At 35.6% G+C, this 24,320-nt stretch overlaps 1 protein-coding gene across 2 annotated transcripts in view; it reads right to left on the reverse strand.

Moving 5' to 3' along the window:
- The window catches only part of LOC105210750 (uncharacterized), a 289,405-nt gene that overhangs the window by 47,573 nt on the left and 217,512 nt on the right, over positions 1-24,320 (reverse strand). For both annotated transcript variants that reach the window (XM_011181888.3, XM_054232931.1), the window contains one exon: positions 509-615. In XM_011181888.3, the coding sequence (XP_011180190.2) occupies positions 509-615 (107 nt within the window). The remainder of the gene's footprint in view (positions 1-508; positions 616-24,320) is intronic.

Below are 24,320 nucleotides of genomic sequence, written 5' to 3' on the forward strand. Positions count from 1 at the left end.
TACGCCAGCTACACGATACCGTGCTTGGCTGCGCATCGTCGCGCTTAGCAAAATATGATTACGGCAGCGGAAAGCACTTAAGTTACGCATAATAATAATAATAAAATTAAATTATTGCCTTGCAGCAGCGGCACAAGAAGCCATTGAGGCATGCGCTGCAAAAGGTCACAGCACGCAAAGCGAAGGAGTAACAAAGAGACAGGCTGGAAGCCAACTAAAGCACCTGCTAATGCAAAGCTGCCAACAGTGTGCGCATATACAGTTATTTGTTGTGGCAACACCACGGCAAACAATGAAACGCAGCATCCACGCACTAACTGCTTAACTGTGTGTTGGTGGTGAAGGCAGCGCACCGTTGCCGTATACGTAACATTTAATGGCGGAGACGCTGATAGCAATATTTAACTAAACGGAGACCCAGGTGTTTATGCGCGTCTATATATACATATAGCAAATATAATTTGCGCTGTTGTTGTTTGTTTGTTTATATGTATGTGTGGGTACTTACCCTTGTACCACCTCACCGCGTCGATTGGGATACAGTTCCGGATGTTGGCCATAACGTAAATAAACTTCCGTTTGTTGTTCAGCACGCGAATCAAATGTAAAATATGTCTGCAAAAATGAGAAAAAGAAAGAAGAACAGATATAGAATGAAAGATAGCAATATGTTTATATACTTTTGTTTGTGTTGTTGTTCGACTATTTGCAATTGAGTAGTAAAAGTTTATATAGCACAGCTGCAGCTGTTTAGCGCGAGCAAGCTAATATAATAATGGATATATATATATATACATGTATATATATGTAGGTGTGCTTATATCTGTATGTTTGCATGCCTGCCATATTTTATTAGTTGACTGAGTTATATTTTTCCCCTGTTTGTTATTTTTTTCATATTTTCACTGAGTTCTACTCGCTTTTCAATTACATTTTACACTTGTATTTGTTTACATATATTACAATTACCACGCCAACCCTCTTGCAATGAGTGTCTACTTATGTAAATAAAACGTAAATTGAAAATTTTTTTATTACCGCTATAATGAAGCACTTGTGTATACAGATAAATTTATTTATATTTATTTTTTTGCAGATCACTGTTTGGTTGGGGAGCATAAATATATAGCAAATAAGTACTTGCATAGAAAAAATATTATATAAAATTGGCAACAGCTATATTGTTACTTCAAATACACACAAATACAGTGTCGAACAAAACTCATTGGACTAAATCGAGTCTCAGACATATTCTGTCATAACTTTTTACATGGATGCATTAGAAGAATAATTTTTTTTTGCAAAAGAAAGATCGCATATTCTATATTAATAAACAATTCAATTTCCTGTTGGTCTTCGTGCACGTGTCATTCCACCTGAGTTCTGCAAATTAGATTTGGCCTCATCTGAAAACAATACTGACTTCCATTGCTCCAAATCTAATTTGCAGAACTCAGATGGAATGACACGTGTACGAAGACCAACAGGAAAGCGTTTAGACCGTCGATACTTGCAGGGTACCGTAAGGCATGGTGTGGGGATGCTTCTCTGGCAGGGAGTAGGACCTATTTTCAAAATAGAAGGGGAAATGGATAGGTTCCAATATAAAACAAGTAAGGAAGGGCTAAGTTCGGGTGTAACCGAACATTTTATACTCTCGCAATTTATTTATTTGACTTTATTTATATTATATAATACACAATTTGACCCACATATTCGTCATATATATTGTATAAAGTCCATTGAAAGTTGGAAACCATAATATTAGGTTAGAAGCACCGAGGTCCTCGTGTTCGATATATGGGGCCTTGAAAACCTATGGTCCGATTTCGGCGATTTTTAGAATGGAGCTGCCACACTATTAACATAGTATTTGTGCAAAGTTCTGCACCGATATCTTCACTAGTACTTACTTTATATATTGTAAAGTAAACGATTCAGATCATCTTCTAAGTTCTGGTATATAGGAAGTAGGCGTGGTTGTGATCCGATTTGGACAATTTCCACAACATATTATTGGGAGGTAAGGAAAATATTACAAACCAAGTTTCATTGAAATCGGTCGAGTAGTTCCTGAGATATGGTTTTTGACCCATAAGTGGGCGATGCCACGCCCATTTTCCATTTTGTAAAAAAATCGGAGTGCAGCTTCCATCTGCCATTTCTTATGTGAAATTTAGTGTTTCTGACGTTTTCGTTATTAAGTTAACCCACTTTTAGTAATTTTCAACCTAACTTTTGTATGGGAGGTGGGCATGGTTATGATCCGATTTCTTTTATTTTTGGACTGCATTAGGAAGTGCCTAAAAAAAATGGCTGCAGAAAGTTTGGTTAATAAAGTTCTATTGGTTTGCGAGATATATACAAAAAATTTAGTAGGGGGCGGGGCCACGCCCACTTCCGCAAAAAAATTACATCCAAATATGCCCCTTCATAGTGCGATCCTTCATACCAAATTTTATTTCCATAGCTTTATTTATGGCTTAGTTATGGCTTTTTATGTGTTTTCGGTTTTCGCCATTTTGTGGGCGTGGCAGTGGTCCGATTTTTAATTTTTACTCAAGTTACAGCTTGCACAGACGGACGGACGGACGGACGGACGGACAGACAGACATTCGGATTTGAACTCCACTCTTCACCCTGATCACTTTGGTATATATAACCCTATATCTAACTCTTTTAGTTTTGGGTGTTACAAACAACCGTTATGTGAACAAAACTATAATACTCTCTTTAGCAACATTTGTTGCGAGAGTATAAATATACTGCAAACCCAAATGTTACCCCACGCTATCCAAAAAATGCCGCCTGATTTGCAGTTCCAAAATCATAATGACCCCAAACACACGTCAAAAGTTGTGAAGGATTGGCTTTTGGAAGAACAAGTTTGTGTTATGAGATGGCCCGCCCAGTCTCCTGATATAAACCCGATTGAAAACTTATGTGAAATTGTCAACAGGCAGATTAATAGGTAACAGGTCCACGGTAATAAAAACAAGCTATTTGATGCCCTGAAACAAGCCTGGAATGGAATAAATGATACACATATTATTAATTTAATTTCATCTATGCCTAAAATATGTGCTGCAATCATTAAAAATAATAGCTACCCAATAAAATATTAATTTAAAACGAATTTATTTTCATATTCAGCTAAAGTCCAATGAGTTATGTCGCTAGAATTTTTTACTTTTTTCCTTCTGTTATAAGTTATAAATTGTACATAAAAGTTGAAAAATAAAATTGAATTGTTTCGTAATATAGAATATGCGATCTTTCTTTTGCAAAAAAAAAATATTCTTCTAATGCATCCATGTAAAAAGTTATGACAGAATATGTCTGAGACTCGATTTAGTCCAATGAGTTTTGTCCGACACTGTATATATGCATGTATATAAGTACCTATAAGTTTATTGGCAATATAGAACGGAAGTGAAGTAATTGCATTTACAATACTGACTAACAGAGAAAACAGTTAAATAGAGTTTAGAAATAAGAAGAGAAATAAATTTTAGAGTTCAGAAATAAGATAATAATGTTGGCTAACTCAATTAATTATAATTAAATTAACCCGAACTGTCAAAAATTTAGAACCGAAAATTTAGGGATCCTGAAAAAATTTACATATTTCTGTCGTAAAAATCGTTAAAAAGTGATGTCATTCAAAATTACTTCATAATACTGCATGTCGTGTCTTCGATAGCATGAAAAGGAGCTGCCTCTATGTCGCGATTTCTGAATTTGGTATCCCCGCAAAACCAATACGTCTGTGTAAACTGACGTTGAGCAACACCTAAACCTCCGTTATGATCGGCAAGGTCCTCTCCGAGCCATTCGATACCAAACGAGGTTTCAGACAAGGTGACTCACTATCGTGTGACTACTTTAACCTGATGCTGGAAAAAATAGTACGAGCTGCAGAGCTAAACAGAGAAGGTACAATCTTCTATAAGAGTGTACAGCTCTTACGTACGTCGATGATATTAATTGAGGGAATCGAATCAAATGGAGGTGAATGTGGACAAGATGAAATATCTCCTGTCATCATGCAAACAGTCAGCGCACTCGCGTCTTGGCTCCCTCGTCACTGTTGAAAGTCATAACTTTGAAGGCGTAGATAGTTTCGTATACCTGGGAACCAGTATCAACAACACCAACAATGTCAGCTTCGAAATCCAGCGCAGAATCACTCTTGCTATTTTGGACTGAGTGGGCAATTGAGAAGAAATTTTATTTCCAAGACGTGGCCATTGAAGGGCCCCATTAGGAGCGCAAATACACACGGGTCGAAGGTGTAACGGTGTAGGGAGCCATATCGTATTATGGTACCCTCGTATTGCAGTTTTTAACACCAAATAGGAATGCAAATAAATGTAATCGAATTCGAAAAAGTGGACTTCACATTTTTAAAAATATTTGTGGCAATCTAGAATGGTATTTACAGCACGACAATGCTCAAATTATGATAAAAGAGAGAAAATGAAGCAAAATGAAAAATAAGGCATGTCTGTCACTGTATGTATGTATGTATATTATAGTTGCCGTAAATATTTACAAATACTCCATTTATTATACTTATTTATTAATAATTGTTGAAAACGATTGCTATTAATTGAGTTTTCTGCAGAAAAATGCATTTTAATTAGGCTAATTGCTTGGCATTGCATTCTACACCCCTCCCCCTCATTGCTGCACAACACAAAAGCGTTACTCGTTGTGATGCTTCGCAGAATGGGTTTGTTATGATAACACAATATGACTAGTGTTAAGTGCAAACATACAAACCGCATTAATTAAATTTACTTCAGTTGTAATCAGTTTAACCCCTAGCATTTATGTGTGTGAGTGAATGTGTGTTTGTTTGCCGGTGTGTGTGTGTGTGGGTTTCATACAGCTCAACGGAACACTATTTAAGCCACTAAACTATAATTATCCGTTCACCTTTCTGCCACTTTTACACCATTTCTTGGGAAATGATAATGCAATTGGTGTAACAGTTGGGTGCTGCGTGTATAGTTAACTGTAAATTACCAGTGTGGCAAGTGAATATCATGTAACTGTATGTGAGGCATAAGTATGCATGTGTGTGTTTGCACATGCCACCGTTAATAACTCTGTAGTTCGGTACCATCGGAGAAGAGCTAACGATATAACTAATTCCGAATCATTAGCACCGCTCCCAGCCCGATTGCATGCAATGTTATTTGACTAACGATTTTTACATTGCAATGTCCTACGAGAGTAATCGAGCGGTGCGACTCTGCATTACCAGTCACTGGTGAAAGGACTAGTTCCAAAATCGTTAGTGAATCGCTAGTACAGAATCACTAGCGTTTTCGTTAATTTAAAATGGCTAGTGATTTGACTAATTCGAACACGCTAGAGGTTTCATTAATTCAAAATCACTAGCGATTCTACTGGTCCATTAACGTTTGTGGTTCTACTTGAGAAAAATTTTTGAAAACAACACTTTTCCAAAAAATAAAACAAATGTTTACGAAATACAAAGAAATATATTTATTTAATTCATGTACAAATATTCTTATATTCTATCTCCTCCCTTTTTTCGTCCTTAAAAATTATCTTACATTATATTATTCTTATATACTAATTATTTATTTTCTTTATTAATATTACTTTTTATTATTAGTTATTTTAATTAATTTTTATTGATTATTGCAAAATACATACATATGTATGCAAAATAAAAAATATTATTAGTTTTTAGTATAATAATGTTAAATTGATGTACTTATAATAATATGTTTTCAATTCAGTTTGTGAGGATCCGGTGTTGGCGCCTCCATCCGTGGTTTTTTTGCCTTCTTCTTTTGTTGCGTTCTTAATTTTATTGTATTATTTTTTTCACTTATTAAATTAATTTTCGCTTTTTTGCACATTACTTTTTCACTATATGTAAAAATATTCTATGATTTTTCGTACGCAAATTACGCATCTTCCTCTTAAGTGCTGAACACAAAGACGACGACATGACACGACGTAGCGACGGCTGATTACCAATGTCGCTTTGAAGCCAGCGTCTTGAACATTTTGAAGACGGCAGCGACACATCAAACAGCAATTTCATTGTTGCCGTACTAAAATATTTCACTTCAAAAAAATTTACATATTTAATTTAAAATGAAATTATTTGTGCAAAAATTGTGAAAATTGGCGATTTATTTGTTTTGAATAATCGATTGTTATTATAAATGATATATCAAAGCTATTTTACGTTCCTGCTGGCAAAATAACGTCATACTTGTGAGAACTTTGAATAATTTTACATTTCACATGTTAGTGACAGCTCTACAGCGGCCATTGTCGTCGGCAAAATTAGAAACATTTCTAATTTGGCGACAGCGGAGACTTCAACCCTTTTGTGGTGAAGTCGTGCTGTAGTCTAAAAATCTGTGCCGATAAGAACGCGTGTATTTTAATATTTGACAGATGTCGCTCGTCTCTTGTCGTCGTCTATGTGTTCTGCACTTAAGTCGGAAAAATGTGAAATAACGCGTCAAATTTTTGGAAAAAAATTGTGTGACAAAAGAGACTAGAGAGAGAGAGAGCGCGAAATGAAAAAAACAACTCAGAGTAGTGTTTTAAGGGGTGGGTTTTGCCAATTCATTTTTCGAGTAATGCCTCGTTGCATTACAAATCATTAGCGAAAGGACTAATTACTAGTAATGCATGAAATCGCTAGTAGGTTTAGCGCTCTAGTAATCGCTTGACACCAGCCGAACTACTGGGAAAGGCAGCCAAACAAGTGATTATGGATAGTGTGTGTGAGTATTATAACTAAATGTTCAACGTGTGAAAGTGGGTAAGTGTGGAAGAATGTACTAAAGCTGCGCGTTGCGTTTATATATATATACAAAAGCTGTAAGAGCGTGTGTGTGTTTGTGACGAGTTTGTTTATATACAAACATTAATCATACTACTCATAACATATAATTAGGAGCAGTTCAGAAGCTCAATGTGATAAGAATAATAAAATTTATGGAGTTGCCACCTTTAAGTAAAAAATTAAAATGAATAAAGAAATATTGCAAACTGCATATATAATATTTCAGAATGCTTGTATTTCAAAATAATTATTTATTGGGGTTGCCACCTATTTACAATTGTTAATTCAAATAAATTGTTCTAATTTACTTATTAGATATGATAATCTATATCAGAAATGCCTACGAAATATTTCTGTAGGGCATATTTGAGAAGAGTTGCCGCCTATTTGAAAAATTCCACTTCAATTAACTTGATCACATACACTAATTAGTACAATATGTGTATTAAACTAAAGTTTCTAAAGAAAACTAACAGTGGAAAATGATTGCCTTATACATATTTAATACATTTATTTAAAGCAAGGTAGTGAATAATATGATAATCGAAATAATTAGCTATTTTGCGTGACTAATACTATGTTTACATATAACGAAATTATCTCCATTTACAAGCTTAACTCGATAATTGTAATTAGGAAACGAGATTTCCCGTACACAATTCCTCTCTGGATAATCCGAGATTATAAAATTATCTCGTTTTATACAACTAAGTTTTCGGTGTTATTCCTAGGTTTATCGATAATTTTGCAAAGAAGAGGAGAAATGTCAAATGAAAATGTAAACAAAAATGGCCGACAGCGAGAGAAATATGTGTCATACAACAACAAATGCTTATCAATTTACAATTGATAATCTCAGTTGGCTATATGTAAAAGATTAGATTATTGAACGAGCTTAGAACGAGATTATTTACATATGTAAACATACTATAGGAAACTAAATTTTTGAAATATTATCAATACTTATATATTTTCTTATTGAATTCAAAGTTCAGAAAACACCTTGGTAAGTCTTTCAAGTGTTTGTACAATACCTTTTCATTATAAAATGAGTTGGCAACTTATTAAAACACTAAAATCGACATTCGTTTGATTGAAATAATTTTTATAGCGAAATAGTACGCAACTCTACTCATTTCTCCTACTATTAATTTTTCTATTAAGCTAATTTTGGAACTAGATGGCAATCTCATTCATTTTCTAAGTATATGGTTGCATCATTTGATGAAAATTTGACGTTAGATATCTTTTACGGAATTTGTTCGCATAGTAATTAGCTAAAAGCTTTGAAAATAATAAAAAATAATTCCTATAAATTTTTATAGGACACTTTTAAATTCATAGCTTTAAGAAGCACTGATTGGTTATTAAATTATAGAATGAGCTATTTTTATAGAATATTAACACTTTATTAGCTAGAAGCTTAAAAGTGTCCACAAATGATTCCTATAAACATTTTATAGGACACCTAAAATTTTCTAGATTTATGTGATTTATTAGGTTAGGTTAGGTTAAACTGGTAGGCCAATACGCCACACATAGACCTATTTAGGTCCTTTGCGATACCAGATGGAGTGCCGTCACGTTGTCCACGAGGAGTAGTCATCCCTTAGGATGCCTGCGCTTGACGCGAATTTTAAAAGCATTTGTGGCTTCACTTTCGATACCTCTTCCAGATTCTCATATTGTGAGGCCCCCAAGTAGCGAAGTCTCTGCCTTGACAATGCAGAGCAGGTACACAGAAGATGCTTCATTGTTTCTATTGCACCTTGCTCTTAACATTTCCTGCAGTTATCTCGATCTTTAAATCCCATTTTGTAGGCATGTGCCGCCACCAGACAGTGACCCGTGAGTATTCCCACCAAACTCCTACAGTCCCTTCTATCGAGTGACAGAATGAGTTTAGTGGACTTCTGGTCTACGGTTTTACACATGGCTTTAGCGGTTTTACACCCCGGTTTATTGTTCCAACGTGCTAGCATTTTTCTTTTCATGCCCCTGTCCAGATCATTGAACAGACAGTGCATGGGTTTTCCAATGTTATTCGCGTTTCCGGAAGACAGTTTTACACCATTCTTGGCAATTTCGTCCACAATCTCGTTGCCTTCAATGCCTTTATGTCCTGGCACCCAGTAGATGCCTTTATGTCCTGGCACCCATCTCTCTCCACTGCCATCCTGGTATCCAAAACACTTTTGGCCGAAATGCAAACCGAGGTTGTTGCCTTGATTGCTGCTTGACTGTCTACGTAGATATTGACTTTGGAGTAGCCGGCTGCTGTATTGAGGACTAGTTCTGCGGCTTTCCCAATAGCAAATACCTCCGCTTGAAAAATACTGCAGTGGTTCGGAAGTTTAAAAGGCTGCTTTACGCCTAACTCCTGACAGTATAACTCCTGACAGCAGCACCTACCCCGTCCTCCATTTTCGAGCCATTCGTGTAGATATTCAATGTGCTGCGTGAGGTTATCATTCCCTTACGCCAGCCGTCTTTTTCCAGGTTCACCAGGAATCTTCTTTCCCAGTTCATTAGTGGGGTCAAGGAGTCGGTACTTGCCAAACCGCCCCTACCCACCGAGCTGTGCCCAAAAGTTCTATGCGTAAATTCTCCTCCCGCCAGTAGTCGCCCCGCAGATTTTGCCGCATAAGTTTCGGCAAAGAGATCTATCGGCGGCAGGTTAAGTATCCGTTCAAGAGCTGCCGTAGGGGTGGTTCTCAGAGCTCCCGTTATACAGAGCGCTGCGAGTCGCTGAACCCTTTCCATTGGCTTTCGGTAAGTTGACTTCTTTAAGCCTGTCCACCACACAATAGCACCATAGAGCAGGGTTGGTCTCACTATCGCTGTGTAGCACCAGTGCATGAGAGAGGGAGAAAGCCCTCAGGTAGTGCCTAGCAACTGCCTGCATGCATATAGAGCATTACTAGCCTTTCTTACCCTTTCTTCCACATTGTGCTTCCACAGTAACTTACTGTCCAAGACGACTCCTAGGTACTTAGTGCGGTCCTTTGGTGATAGTTCTGTTCCGTTTATCGAGGGGAACATCCATTGAGGGATTTTGTATTTCCTTGTAAAAACAAGCAGATCGGTTTTTTCGCATTTAACCCTAGGCATGCTTGTGTTGCCCAATTTTGGACAGTATTGACTGTGCTGGTCATTATGTTGCTAATAGTATGCAGACACTTTCCTGTTATTACTATGGCTATGTCGTCCGCATATGCTATTATCTTGGGAGCTTTACCTTCTAAGTTCTTCAACAGATTATTCACGACCAGTGTCCAAAGGAGCGGAGAAAGTACTCCGCCCTGCGGAGTTCCCCTACCAACTTCCTTAGTCGTTCTGGCATCCGAGAGCATACTCTTTATATTCCAGGGCCTTTCCAATGTTAAATACTAGTGAATGGAGTGCAGTCTCTACAGATCTGCCTTTAGTATACGCATGCTGTGCCTTGGACAGGCTGCCAGGGGGCGCCGCGTTCCTTATATGCACGTCTATAATTTTCTCTAATGTTTTCAGAAGGAAAGAGGTTAGGCTTATGGGCCTAAACTCCTTTGAGTAGGTTGGGTTGTTCTTACCTGCCTTTGGAAGCCTCTCTCCACGAGTGCGGTGTGATTTATTAAATGATAATAATATTTATTTTATAAGTTCAATAATTTATTGGCAAAGAAGCTTTGAAAATATTAATAAATGTTTCCTATACAATTTTTATAGGACATTTAATTTTTTTTTATGTGGCAGTGTTTAATTGTACAAAAATATATAGCTAAGATATATATTTGATTATATTTACAGATATGTCAACAATTATCTTCTATAAAATATTTATAGGACGCATAATATTCTAGTTGCATGTATGATAGATGACTATATGAATATTATTTCTAAGATATTACCTTTTTATTAGTCAAAATTTTCAACTTCAAAACAAATTTCCAACAAAAGTTTCCTATAAAAATTTTATAGGACATTACATGAAGCCAAAAAAGTTTACAGAAAGTTTTGTGAAATAATACTTTTTGAATATTTTGCTGAAAATTAAATATTTGGTCTGGACTTAAACATATGATAGAAAAGCAGAATCTTTTGTTATATTTTTTTTATATTCACCACACACATTTTTCTTTTCTTGTCTATGTATACAACTACAGTCAAGCCAATAACCCACGGCCACTGTATAATAAATATAATACACTCACGCCGTGCTAGAAAGGAAACAGTGTCAGTCATATTAGTAATTATCCAGCTTTTCACGCGGCACTTTATTACTTCCACATATCCTTTCTATGAAGGTGTAGCAAAAGATAAGGTGTGAGTTCTCAGAAGCACACAAAGTCACTCACCGACTTAGTTAGAAACAAGGCAAAATGAAGTCACACACTGGCTTAAACTGGTGGCAGCGCTTGTGCTTTATTGCATTCATGTCAACATCAATAATGTTGTTTATACCGTTATAACTAGAGCTAGGTGCAGCTTACACATTTGCTTTCATTTTTCTCGCATAAATAGTTTGCCCTATCTTTCCAATAGTTCCTCCACAGCTCCCGCAGTACTTTTCTCCCTCAGTACTGTGGTGTTTCAGCTTCATTTTATTTATTTGTTTGTTTTTGCTTCCTCTCGGAAAAGTAGTAAGTTGTGGTTGGCGATTCGCTAACACAAGTGTGTTGCACGAGTTGATTGCCTTATTCACTTGCTTGATTAACTAGTTTTGCTGCACTTTTACACCACAGCGAGTTGGAAAAAGTTGAAAGTTTGGTTTCTTATTAGCAAAAGCTTTACATTCAGAGTTCTTAAAGTAATTGAAAAAGAAATTGGCATATGGTTCTAACGGTTTCTAGTTGAAATAAGAAAGCTTTAAAGAAATCGTTTATGAAAGCTTTCAGAAGACCACCATTTATTGACCAATCTCCAGACTTATAGATTTTCCAATTCAGTTCAAAATTTAGCCATACTCATTTAAAAGCATCCATATTAAAGTCCGAGTATAAATAATGTGAAAGCTTCACTGAAAGCTAATAAATAAAAAAATGTCTACTATTCATCTGAAGGCTTCTAGTTAAAATATTTGAGAAACGAAAATAAGAAAGATTCAGTGAAAACGTTTGAAAAAGGTAACACAAATTCACGAACCAACTATTGATGTAAAAGCTTTCAGCGGCAATATCCGAAAATATGCAAGCTTCGGTGAAATCATACATAAAAATTATTTGAAAAAGCTTTCAGGTTGAATATTTGGGTAGCAAAATTATGAAAGCTTCATCGAAAGCATTTGTGAATGCTCACAAAAAACTCCTACTGTGAAAGCTCTTTCCTATATTTTACGATGTAGATTTGACCTAGCAAAATGAGGAATACAATTTTTTCAGCAAAATTCAGCTGTTTTTAGACTATAAAGACTTCTATCAAAGCTTCTCGTAAGCCCAATGAATCTGAGATATATCCAATTAATATTTATAGATTGAGAACTAAAATAATGATATCACTATTACATCTCAAGTCACGAAGCTCTCACTGCACTGCACCTGACAAGCAATTTACCAAACCACTTTCCTCGGGATGCAAATGCGACGAAAGGGCGTTCAAAGCTGCAGTGGCACCAATGGCGTCAACAATTCCTGCGAGCTGATGCCCATTCAACGCTTAAGCGGTTATCAACGTGCCAGTCGTTTTGTGCCGTTGTGTTTTGGCGAGCTGAGCTGGATCTTCATGGACCCGTTCTACACACATTTGCTATGCTCTTTTTAATTTTACAAACGGAGGTGCGCGACATGACACTAGAGTACAGCTGGTGTTGCCGTTGCCGCGCATTACGGTTTGTTTTTGTTGAATCAATTCTTGCCGATGTTGATTTTTGTTTTTTTGTTTTCTTATAGCCGCTCATTTCTTATATTGCTGCGTCTTTTGCACCTTAATAGAGTCATAAATATTTATGAAAACTTGTTTCACATTTTCCTCTCTCCACTGCTTCGTGAACGCGAACAACGCGAAGCGCTCAAATGCTCCATTTACGAATAGCTAAGTGTTGTTGCACGTGTAATATATTTACGTAATGTGACGCCTACAGATGACGGCAGCAACTCCTTTTACTACATCATGTAGTAAGATAATGCTATGAGTAAGGTTTCTATAAAAAAATATATAGAAGGACGAAGGATTACTATTTGTAGGATATTAGCGCACATTTGCGCGCTTAGAATGCAAAGAAAACATGATGCCATGTAATAACAGCACTAACTTCTTTACTATGGCATGCAGTTTGAACATTCTATCGAACTGGTATCTTACGGAGAAATAGATGTTGGCGTTTCAACTTTATACAGTTTGCGCGAACTTTTCGTATGAATTAGAAATTAATTTGAAGGAGACATAACGATTTGGTTATAATCGAATTTCAGTATATTGAAAACTTTGCGCAAACTGTTTGCACAAATTACTGCTCAACATTTTGTTTGGAAATTTCAAATTACGAAATAATAACTTTTAATTTCAGTTCCAAGTTTGGACAAATATTTGATGATTCGAATTATAGAGCGATATACGAGTTTGTATTTAAAAATCTTAGTTAACATCAATATGAATAGGTTTAGGTTGAAGAAAAAAGAAAAAAATTAGGGTTCTGACGAAGGTTCGTAGATATCTAATAATAATAAGTTAAGATAATATGTTTTGCTTTATGATCTTATTTTTGAAGAAAGAGCTCATAGGAGACTACAATTTACGGATTACACTTTTTATTAGTCATCACCAACCAGATGGATGGTGGATTTAAGTGAGGATTAAGGATAGAACCTTTAAAGTGCACTTATCGGAAGTCTCAAAATCCACCATGAGCATAGTTCGTGAGGGAAGGACATCACTCCGAGATCTAGATATATATAGACTCGAATAAAATTAAAAAACTCTAAACAAAACAGAGCGAAAAATAGTTTCAGTAAGAATATATCAACATATATAGATATCTTTCAGAAGAAGTGGAAGCAATCTAGCTAGAAGTAAAAAAAAGTTGTTCGATTAAAAATTACTTACAATATGGTAGGTATCGACTTAAATATTCTCGAAGGTAATGTCAAAAATATCTATCTGGTAGAGTCATTCTTCTTCTTCTTGACTGGCGTAGACACCGCTTACCGGTTATAGCCGAGTCCACAACAGCGCGCCACGCATCTCTCCTTTTGGCAGTTTGGCGCCAATTGGTAATACCAAGTGAAGACAGGTCCTTCTCCACCTGGTCCTTCCATCGGAGTGGAGGTCTCCCTCTTCCTCTGCTTCCACCAGCGGGCACTGCATCGAAAACTTTCAGAGCTGGGGCACTTTCCCCCATTCGAACAACATGCCAGCATAGCCGCTGTCTTTTTATTCGCTGGACTACGTCTATGTCGTCGAACAACACATACAGCTCATGATTCCATCTTCTGCGGTATTCGCTGTTGCCAATGTTTAAGTGACCATAAATCTTCCGCAAAACCTTTCTCTCGAAAACTCCTAGTGCCGCCTCATCGGATGTTGACATCGTCCACGCTTCTGCACCATAAAGCAGGACGAGAATGATAAGCGTCTTATAGAGTTTAATTTTGGTTCATCGAGAGAGGACTTTACTTTTCCATTGCCTACTCAGTCTATAGTAGCACCTGTTGGCAAGAGTGATTCTGCGTTGGATTGCAAGGCTGGTAGAGTCATTGAAGTCCATAAAAGTTGTATCTTTCGAATTTGGACATGAACTCTTACAAGAACCTATATTTTCCGGTAGAATTTGGAAGAAACTACTGGAACCGATACGCCTTTCTAGAAAAAAAGTGTCCAAAAATTTTACAAAAAGCTAGAAGAGCCTTCCCTCGATATAAATAGTTAGGGAGGAGCTCATAACTCTTTTTGTAGCTCAATGAGTAGATTAAGGAACTTGCTTCTGTTCAAATAGCGACTACTTCCTGTTTAAGCATGACTAAACTGCAATAGCGCGAAAAATATATGAGTTAGACGCCGTTACTTTGTTAGGCATTAAAATATGTGAATTCCTGTACATATTTATATATATCTTATATTCTTGCTACAACACAACCGTGAGGTAGCTATACTCTATCTACTCTGTCTACGGAGCCCTAATATTGCAGCCATTAAGATAGGCCACTCAACCTACATATGTATATACTATATATTTATGTATCTTTTCGTATATGTATATATATACTCAAAAGCTATTAAGATTATACTTTCGCTAGTAATCTTACACTGAACTCCTTTAGACTGCGTTAGACTACTGCTTAGCAGCATCTTCTACACTTCTATTTGCTTACTTTAAAATTTATAAACACTCAGGTGTATCGCTATGTACAGTTTCTCCTTCTATATGTGTATATATATATTAAAAATATTTTTTCACAGAAGTGTGAATATAAAAAAGCGCTTCACGTAATGTGCGCGCTGAAGGGTGGCGCAAATGTTTAAGTGTGTGTGTGTGCGAGTTTGTTTGCTTCTCTCTCTCATATTTTTTCTTTATTTATTTGTTGTTGCTTGATATGGCATTGTTTTTATACTCTCGCAACAAATGTTGCTAAAGAGAGTATTATAGTTTTGTTCACATAACGGTTGTTTGTAACACCCAAAACTAAACGAGTAGATATAGGGCTATATATACCAAAGTGATCAGGGTGAAGAGTGGAGTTCAAATCCGAATGTCTGTGTGTCCGTCCGTCCGTCCGTCTGTGCAAGCTGTAACTTGAGTAAAAATTAAGATATCTTGATGAAACTTGGCACACTTATTTCACCAATTGCTTTCGAAAATGAGCAAAATCGGACCACTGCCACGCCCACAAAATGGCGAAAACCGAAAACACATAAAGGGCCATAACTAAGCCATAAATAAAGCTATGGAAATAAAATTTGGTATGAAGGATCGCACTATGAAGGGGCATATTGGCATGGAATTTTTTGGGGGAAGTGGGCGTGGCCCCGCCCCCTACTAAGTTTTTTGTACATATCTCGCAAACCAATAGAGCTATATAAACCAAACTTTCTGCAGTCGTTTTTTTAGACACTTCCTCATACAGTCCAAAAATTAAAGAAATCGGATCATAACCACGCCCACCTCCCATACAAAAGTTAGGTTGAAAATTACTAAAAGTGGGTTAACTCACTAACGGAAAACGTCGGAAACACTAAATTTCACATAAGAATTGGCAGATGAAAGCTGCACCCAGATTTTTTTACAAAATGGAAAATGGGAGTGGCGTCGCCAACTTATGGGTCAAAAACCATATCTCAGGAACTACTCGAGCGATTTCAATGAAACTTGGTTTGTAATAGTTTCTTTACATTCCAATGATATGTTGTGAAAATAGGCCAAATCGCTTCACAACCACGACTACTTCCTATATACCAGAACTTTGAAGACGGTCTAAATCGTTTACTTTACAATATATAAAGTAAGTACTAGTGAAGATATCGATGCAGAACTTTGCACAAATACTATGTTAATAGTGTGGCAGCTCCATTCTAAAAATCGCCGAAATCGGACCATAGGTTTTTAAGGCCCCATATATCGAACACGAGGACCTCGGTGCTTCTAACCTAATATTATGGTTTCCAACTTTCAATGGACTTTATACAATATATATGATGAATATGTATGTCAAATTGTGTATTATATAATATAAATAAAGTCAAATAAATAAATTGCGAGAGTATAAAATGTTCGGTTACACCCGAACTTAGCCCTTCCTTACTTGTTGTTGTTGTTAAGTATATATGCAGCTTTGTTGTTATTATTATTTTTTTCTTCCTTCTTTTATTTAGTTGCTTCTATTCACACAACAACACTCTTTTCTTTTTTGTTTTGTAGCCTCTATTGTTGTTGTGCACTGTCTTGTTATGCTGGGAGCGATTTTTTATGTATTTTTAACATGAGCACATCAACACTAATGCTGCCAAACACAAACACTCTCATATTTTAGTGTAGTTATATGTATGTAAGTGTGTGTGAGTTTATAAGCGTATTGTTTGCCAGGCAGACAGTCCAAGGAGCCGTGTAGTGTGTGTGAGTGTGAGGTAGACCATGCAGAAAAGCCGGAAGGAAGCTACAGGCGTCAAGTCATTGAACTTGCCAGGTGAGTGTGATAATCCAAAGAACATACGTGTATATATGTATTTATAGATATGTGTGTGCCTTACCGGCGACGTGCATTTCATTGTGAATTCTTCACTCACAATCAGTCATATACTTGTGTGAACTTTAAAGTGTGCGAGTGAGTTGAAATAGTCATATACACTTATGTATATACACAGATATTGTGTTTAATTATTTAAAAGCTTTTAAAACTTTTAAAGCTTTAAATTTAATTGAAGTATATTGAACAATTCCTATATTTTCTAGGAATTTAAGTATGCTATTTTCTCCTGGTATTCTTGACGTTTTTGGTTTAAATTGTATATAAAACTATAGTTCCTATTGAGCTTTTAAGCTTTTTGTGTATTTTTAAAGTTTAAAAATAACTAAAATAATATTTAATTTAATATTTGTTGTGCTATTTGTCTAAAAACTTTTTATTCCTTAATATTTTTAAGTTGTCATGTCCATGAAGCTTTCATTTTATAAATAGTTCTAGTTATAAGCTACTCTTGTTAACGTTAATTTACGTGAATTACATTAACAATGGAGTCAACAATATAATAAAAAATTTTCAGTTTACGAAACTTGTGTATAAGCTCATATATTTTTGAAAATAATTTATATATACAATTCTATATGCCTCATTTAAATTTTTTTTTCCAAAATTAATTTGCTGCAGCAAATAATATACAAATTGCTCTCACAGTTTGTATCAAATAGCACAAAGTATTACTCAAAGCTTTAAACAAGCTTTCACTTGGCTTAAAGTATCATAACAACAAAGCTTTATTTATATAAGAGCTTTTTGCTTTTTTGTTATGAACACTTCGTTCTGAATCTTGTAAACAGTTATTAATATACAGTTAGCAAATCTTTAACACAAGGAGCTTTTACTTATTCTTTCATCCCTTTTTCGCCTCTTTTTCACTATCTCTATCTTGAAAGCTACTAACTTTGGAAAGTTTATTATCGTAAAAAAATGGAACTTTATGAAAGAGACTCCAAAAGTTTATTTTCATATATTGCTATTTTCTTAAGCTTTCACTTTTTAGCAACAATAATCCTTCAAGCGTTTATTAACTAAATGTTCATATCTGTGTGTACCATCGCTTTGACAAAAACTTCGTAATATAAAAAAATAAACTTTTTAAGTTATAGCTTATTCATAAAAAAACTTTCACGAGTTTTTTGGATAAAAATTTATTTGAAAAACTTTTAGTTGTATTAGCACTGTTAGATACTTCCACTAATGCTAGAGTTTAGAGGTTCTATAATACCAACTCAAATTTCGAACTTTCAAATATGAGCTTTCACTAAATTTTCTCAAAGAGTATTCATATTCGAAATAAATTTATAATATAGCTGATTACTACAAATAGTTTGACCTACTAAATCTAAATTAGAAGAATCAATTTTAGAATCATTATTTGTTTTTCTTTCTACAAATATTGTTGAGCTTATGCTTATTTTTCATATTTCATTTCTAAAGGAAATGATGTCCATAAAATTAAAAAAGCTCAAAGGAAATTTAGTTATAATTTCTTCATTCTAAAAGCACTGTGCCATTCATTAATGAAATTACCTTCATCAACAACTTCCGTTGCCTTTCATTAATCTTTAATATTTGAGCTTTCACAAGTATACCTCATACCTCAATAAGCATATAAAGTACTTTACCATAAATGCGCCCTTTATCAAGGGAAAAAAATCATTTGAAGCACCCTATAGAGCCACTGATGAGCACCATCACATGCAGACATATCATAACTGGACACAGAAGGAAGAAAGGGTAGGAAAGCGGAAAAAAATATTGTCAAAGGGTAGCAGGACGCTAGCAAGGAGCAGCACAGCACAATATAACAGCAGTCGCCTATTTGCTGGATCATCATTGACAAATGGTGTCTGCTACAGATTGGCCGCTGCACAAACCAAAGCCCCGCCGACTGATGGCTGGACAATCGCGTCACGCGACTGCTTGCTGCATGGCAAAGACGTAATGCAAGCGATTATTTCCGCCAATCAACTTTGTGCCTGTGCATGTGTGTTTGAGTTTATGGCATATCTTTCCATTAGCCTCTGTGTGTAAGGCGTCCGTTCAAAATGGGGGTGAGTAACAGTAAAATATGCGAAGATACAGCTGGCTGGGATTATCCACTTTTTGATGGCTTCCCAACACGCTCTTGCCCACATGAACAATCAACGCGAATAAATATGCCACAATATATATATGTATGTATATTAACAGTTGCATAACCGTTACCTTTGCTTATTTATCTTCTTCTTCTTCTTTCACATCCGCTTTCTTTATTTTAATTGCCTTGTCCGCGTTTATACATACTTGCATGCAACTCCATGCCGGGACCCATTCTTTGACGGCATAAATTAATGACTGTTGCCGCTTTATGCAGGCGCACGATTCATGTTGATCCACTTACATGCATATTTACATGCGGAATGATAATTAATGAATCGGCAGTACTTTATGCGCAACTGGGTTAAAATATTTGCATGCGAAGGTAAAAGATTGCCGAAGAATGGAATAAATCTTATTTACTTAAAAACGAGAACGTGGAATAAAGGTGAAAGAAATAACATAGAAGCTTACACTGAAAGCTTTAAAGTCTAAAAATGGAAAATTGATTTAGAAATTATTTTTTAAAGATACATCTTTTAAGGGGTACTTCATTCTTCAAAATAATTAATAGTTTAAGAGCTTTTCAGGTAAAAAGTTACGACAATGATATAAATTTAATATTGGACACATTAGATAGTGAATGCTCGCTTTCTGTAAAACTTTTTTATTAATTTAAAATTACATGTTTGCTGATTTGGTGCCAATAGCATAATAAAAACTCTTACATCAGACATTTTTTTAACTGTATCATTATTCAATTTTAAAGCTCTTTTGATAAGAAAACAGTGAAAGCTCTGTTTCTGCGAGCTTCAAATGTTTTCATGAAGTTATAATAAAATCTTTTCTTCAAGTTCAACATTATATAATTCGAAACTTATTCATGAAAGCTCATTTTTCTGAAAGCTTTCATTAAAGTTGAATCAGTACAAATTATTTAATTAAAACAACGTTATGATTACATCTTTTCTTCATGTCTAACATTAATAGATTCAAAATTTTAATTATGAAAAATCTGTGAAAGCTCTTTTTTCTGCAAGCTTTCACAGCTTTGAATCTTTGCAAATTGTTTCAGTTATGATCTGTTAATAAAAGTTATGAAAGATTTGTTTTATTATGAAAGCTCAAAGCTATGAAAGCTTTTATATGGACAAAAACGAACTACAACACAATTTTAATATAGAAATCGAAAAGACATTTCTGTTTTTATTAATTTTTTCTACTGAATCTTAAAAAGTGTCAATATCTGGAACTTGCTAATGAGCTTTTTGCCTGAATCTTCTTCGATTCAACTGAAACAAATACGTATTGTGATTGCTTTCAACTCTGAAGTTCCAATGTACGCAGTGAAATCATTCAGCTACGTCCTCATCGAAATTTAATACCGTTAATATTGCATACTTATGAAATTACCTGCATGAAAGCTCTTCACTTCACTACTTTCTTTATATGTATAAGTACAATATTGAATTGTGGGCAAAGAATCGAAAGCAATATACAGAAGAGTATATATCAATCCGCAAGTGGCGTAATATTATGGCACAGTGTTGTATTGAAAAAAGCCTGTTAAAGACTGTAATTTGCTCTCGAACAGCAATAAATGAAGACAACAACAAAATACTCTCATAATAGTTTACACAGTAAAAATAAGGACAATGCCTCAGATATACATATATATCAAGCAAACATTTTGCACGCATCGTTCGTTAACAACCTTAACGGTGTAACAGCCAACAATAAACGACAACAATACACTCGTGAATCTCTGGTCAACGCGCTGTGAGCATCTCTTCATGGGCGTTAATGACATGTGTCAGAGGCGTGTCAATATTTAATAAGTCGGTTGCGTAAATGACATTTTGCGCTTAACGATGTGGCGATGACGGCGGCAATCGCAGCGATCGCGCATAGCTCACGTGCGTGTGGTATAAGGTGGCGGATGAGTGGAATTGTATATATTTAAATTTGAGATGGAAGCTTATAGTTTGCAGCGGAGTGACGTGATGGGTGGCTGTATACTGCGGATTTTTTAAACTAATAATTAGATTGCTTTCATTTTAAGTTTCGATACAATGAATATGAAAAATCGAAGACAGAATAAATTAGTTTAATTATTTTATAAATTCTTATTTTTCGCCATTTTGTTACTTAGCCTACTGTTCTCAGGCATCTCACTGTTTCGATAACACTCTTAATCATAGTAAAAACACACATTTATGAAAAATTTTGCCTACAATTAGGCGCATTGCTTAATAAAATGTATCGGATAATTTAAATACTTACATTTCTGATAGTGATAATTGAAATAACAATTAATAAGCTGAGAGGGAGCTATAAGTAAACCAGATAATATTGAAGATTGTAAGATCCTAAGAATGCTAAGTCCGTAAAGAGGGAAGAATCTGAGCTAGTATAATACTAAATTAGAAGTGAGAAGTTTTAAGAAGATTAAAATAAAGAATCAGGACTATAGAGACTTATTTTGTCATCATCGAATAAAATCGAAATAAAATTGACAATCTATATAGAGACTAAACAAGAGATTCGCAGACGAGGAAGGCCAGCCAATACATGAAAGCAGCAAAATGAAGCAGAATAAAAAAAATCAAGCTATACGTAGCGACAAATCAAATTTCTAGCTTTAAATAAATCGAATTATACACATATAAATTGTTTATTGAGGCCCTATGTTCCACCTAGGAGCTTTAGGTAAATTTTTTTGTTTTAAGAATGATTTCGAGCCGAAAGGCCCAATTTCCGAGAGAAGTGTTGCCACATTGAAAACTACACGTCTAAAAAGACACTCGTTAGTATACAGCAATTAGGACGTATTATATTTCTGATATGGCAACAAAAAAGAGTGTATATTAATGGGCAAAAAACCACATTGAGTCAAGACGTTTTCTTCAAAGTTTGCTCGTCCAGATACCTATGTATCTGCTGAAGAATATCGAATAAATTGGCTGAAGTTTGAGGTTAAGAAAGTCTTGTTCAGTCTGGCATCATTGGTGATGAATTTGATTCTCAACATGCTATAAGTATGGTAAATATTTTTATTTTTTTTATCAGATTATATTTCTAAACTCATCTTGAATTAACATTATCGAAAAATGTTCCTTTGAAAAATGGAAAGCCCTTCAGTAGCATAATTAATACTTACATCAATAGCACCTACAAAGCAATTTCCACATGATGCCATCACCTCGCGAACTCAAGGTCTCACAACATCAGCGAACGCTGCCTCACAGCACGCTATTACAACATTAAAATGCATATAGCAAGCAAATATAGAGAGGAATGTGGCAACGCTGTGCACGTGATGGAAGCTCACCTGATCGTCAGCGAAGTGTGCGCGCGCTAACAATAAAGCCATCAGCCATGCTGCACACCTTATCTTCCCCAAACTCATTTCAACTTGCATTTGCGACTGCAGTATACATGCATAAACTTGTATGTGTTTGTATGTAGGTATATATATACATATGTTGCATCGTTTTATGTCATCATCATTGCTATTTACCGTTTTGCCGCATGGCATTACGTTGTTAATTTCCCGTCGAATGTGATCGAATAAATTAAGAATCAGCAACCAGCAGCCGACAAGTCACTCGCAGCGCAGCCAAGCAGTGTAGCGGGCAATAACAACAATAACAAACCTTAGTTGCGCTTATGCAAGCAAGCAACCAACCGAGCCATTCATCCGCGTTGAGTCATCATCATCATCAACTGTGGCTCTGTGGTGGAGTCAGGTACCAAGCAGCTGATGTGATGTGTTGTTGCAGCGCGCGCCTTCACAAGGATTACCGTTAGTCAACGTGTGCACTATACTACTACTTTATTGCATTTATTTGCGGATATCATTTCGAGTTATTGATTTTCGAATATTCCATGTTGCCAAGCACATGCTGACACACACACAGTCACACGAGCACTCTTGCTTAATTATATTTACACTCACAGGGACACACACACATACACATATATATGTAAAGTGGAGCAAGCGCGCGTTCATGCAATTGCGGTTGGATGGCACACGTGCAACATGCAACACTTGCTTGGCTGATTGCTGACAATGTTGTTGCAACTTTGTTTCAATCTATAATTATATGTTTAAATACACATACATGCATCGATATTATGCTCATTTAGTTGCTACATATAGATATATGGTTGTGTGTGTGCTGGTCGCCGCCGCTCATTGTGGTCGTAATACAATATTTTCATTATTTTCACTTCTCGCAACCGCGAACCACCAAATGGCCGCCACCGCTCTATGACAGGCAACTAACCAGTCAACCATTGAACAGTGCCAGTGCAGCCAGCCAGACTGTCAGACAGGCGGACTGTCGCCTCGTAACCACAGGCAGCAGCCGTGTAGCAAACATTTAATGACATTGCACACTCACATATACCCATGCTCTGGTTTGTCATTATCTTTAAAGTGCTCACTTTTCATTGAAATATTCATGTTTTGAATTAATAGAGATTTATGATATTAATCAGGGAAGGATTACCACATTGCATGTTTGTTTGTATGAGATTTTTTATTGGTAATACATTCTCAGTAGGAAATTTTTCGACCTCTGTATAATGAATCGATAGTTCATAACCAGTAGTTTTCCAGTTGAATCCACCTGTTTTTGGAAACATCAATTCTGTTCACCCTCAAAGGAGAAATGTTTCACTGCACACTAAAACGCGTTGATATTGATTCACTTCGATAAAAGTCTCGCTAATAGTATTTGGAAGCAAATTCTAATAAGTGAAGTTGATTTTCTCAAAAAGGGTTGTTACATTATTTTGTCAAACTCTCCCATTTAAAGAACATAAAATAATTTATAGAGCTATATATCACCATCAGATTGGATATGTTATCGAGTTAATATCGATAAGTTAGATATTATATATCGATTTATATCCATAAATGTTATTGATTCGATATAGGTAAACGTCGAGGCCTCATAAACTCTCAAGCGCAGTCATCCTAAACGATAAGGACCATAACTGGTCTAAGCAAGCCTATGCCTACCAGACCAACCTAACCAAACCTAACCAATATCTATCATCGAATGCGTAAGCTATATTTGACAATTACTTCTTTCAAACGACCTCTAATGTCAGACTGCTTTATCCAACGAGTACGTTTCCGCAACAAAACTAAACATAGAATATTAAAAAAGATTACATAGTAGGTATACTACTTCTCCAGAATTTACTCCATCTAACTTCTTTTTGTGAAGTTATTT

This window comes from Zeugodacus cucurbitae, chromosome 6 (genome assembly GCF_028554725.1).
Source record: "Zeugodacus cucurbitae isolate PBARC_wt_2022May chromosome 6, idZeuCucr1.2, whole genome shotgun sequence".
Lineage (NCBI taxonomy): Eukaryota > Metazoa > Arthropoda > Insecta > Diptera > Tephritidae > Zeugodacus > Zeugodacus cucurbitae.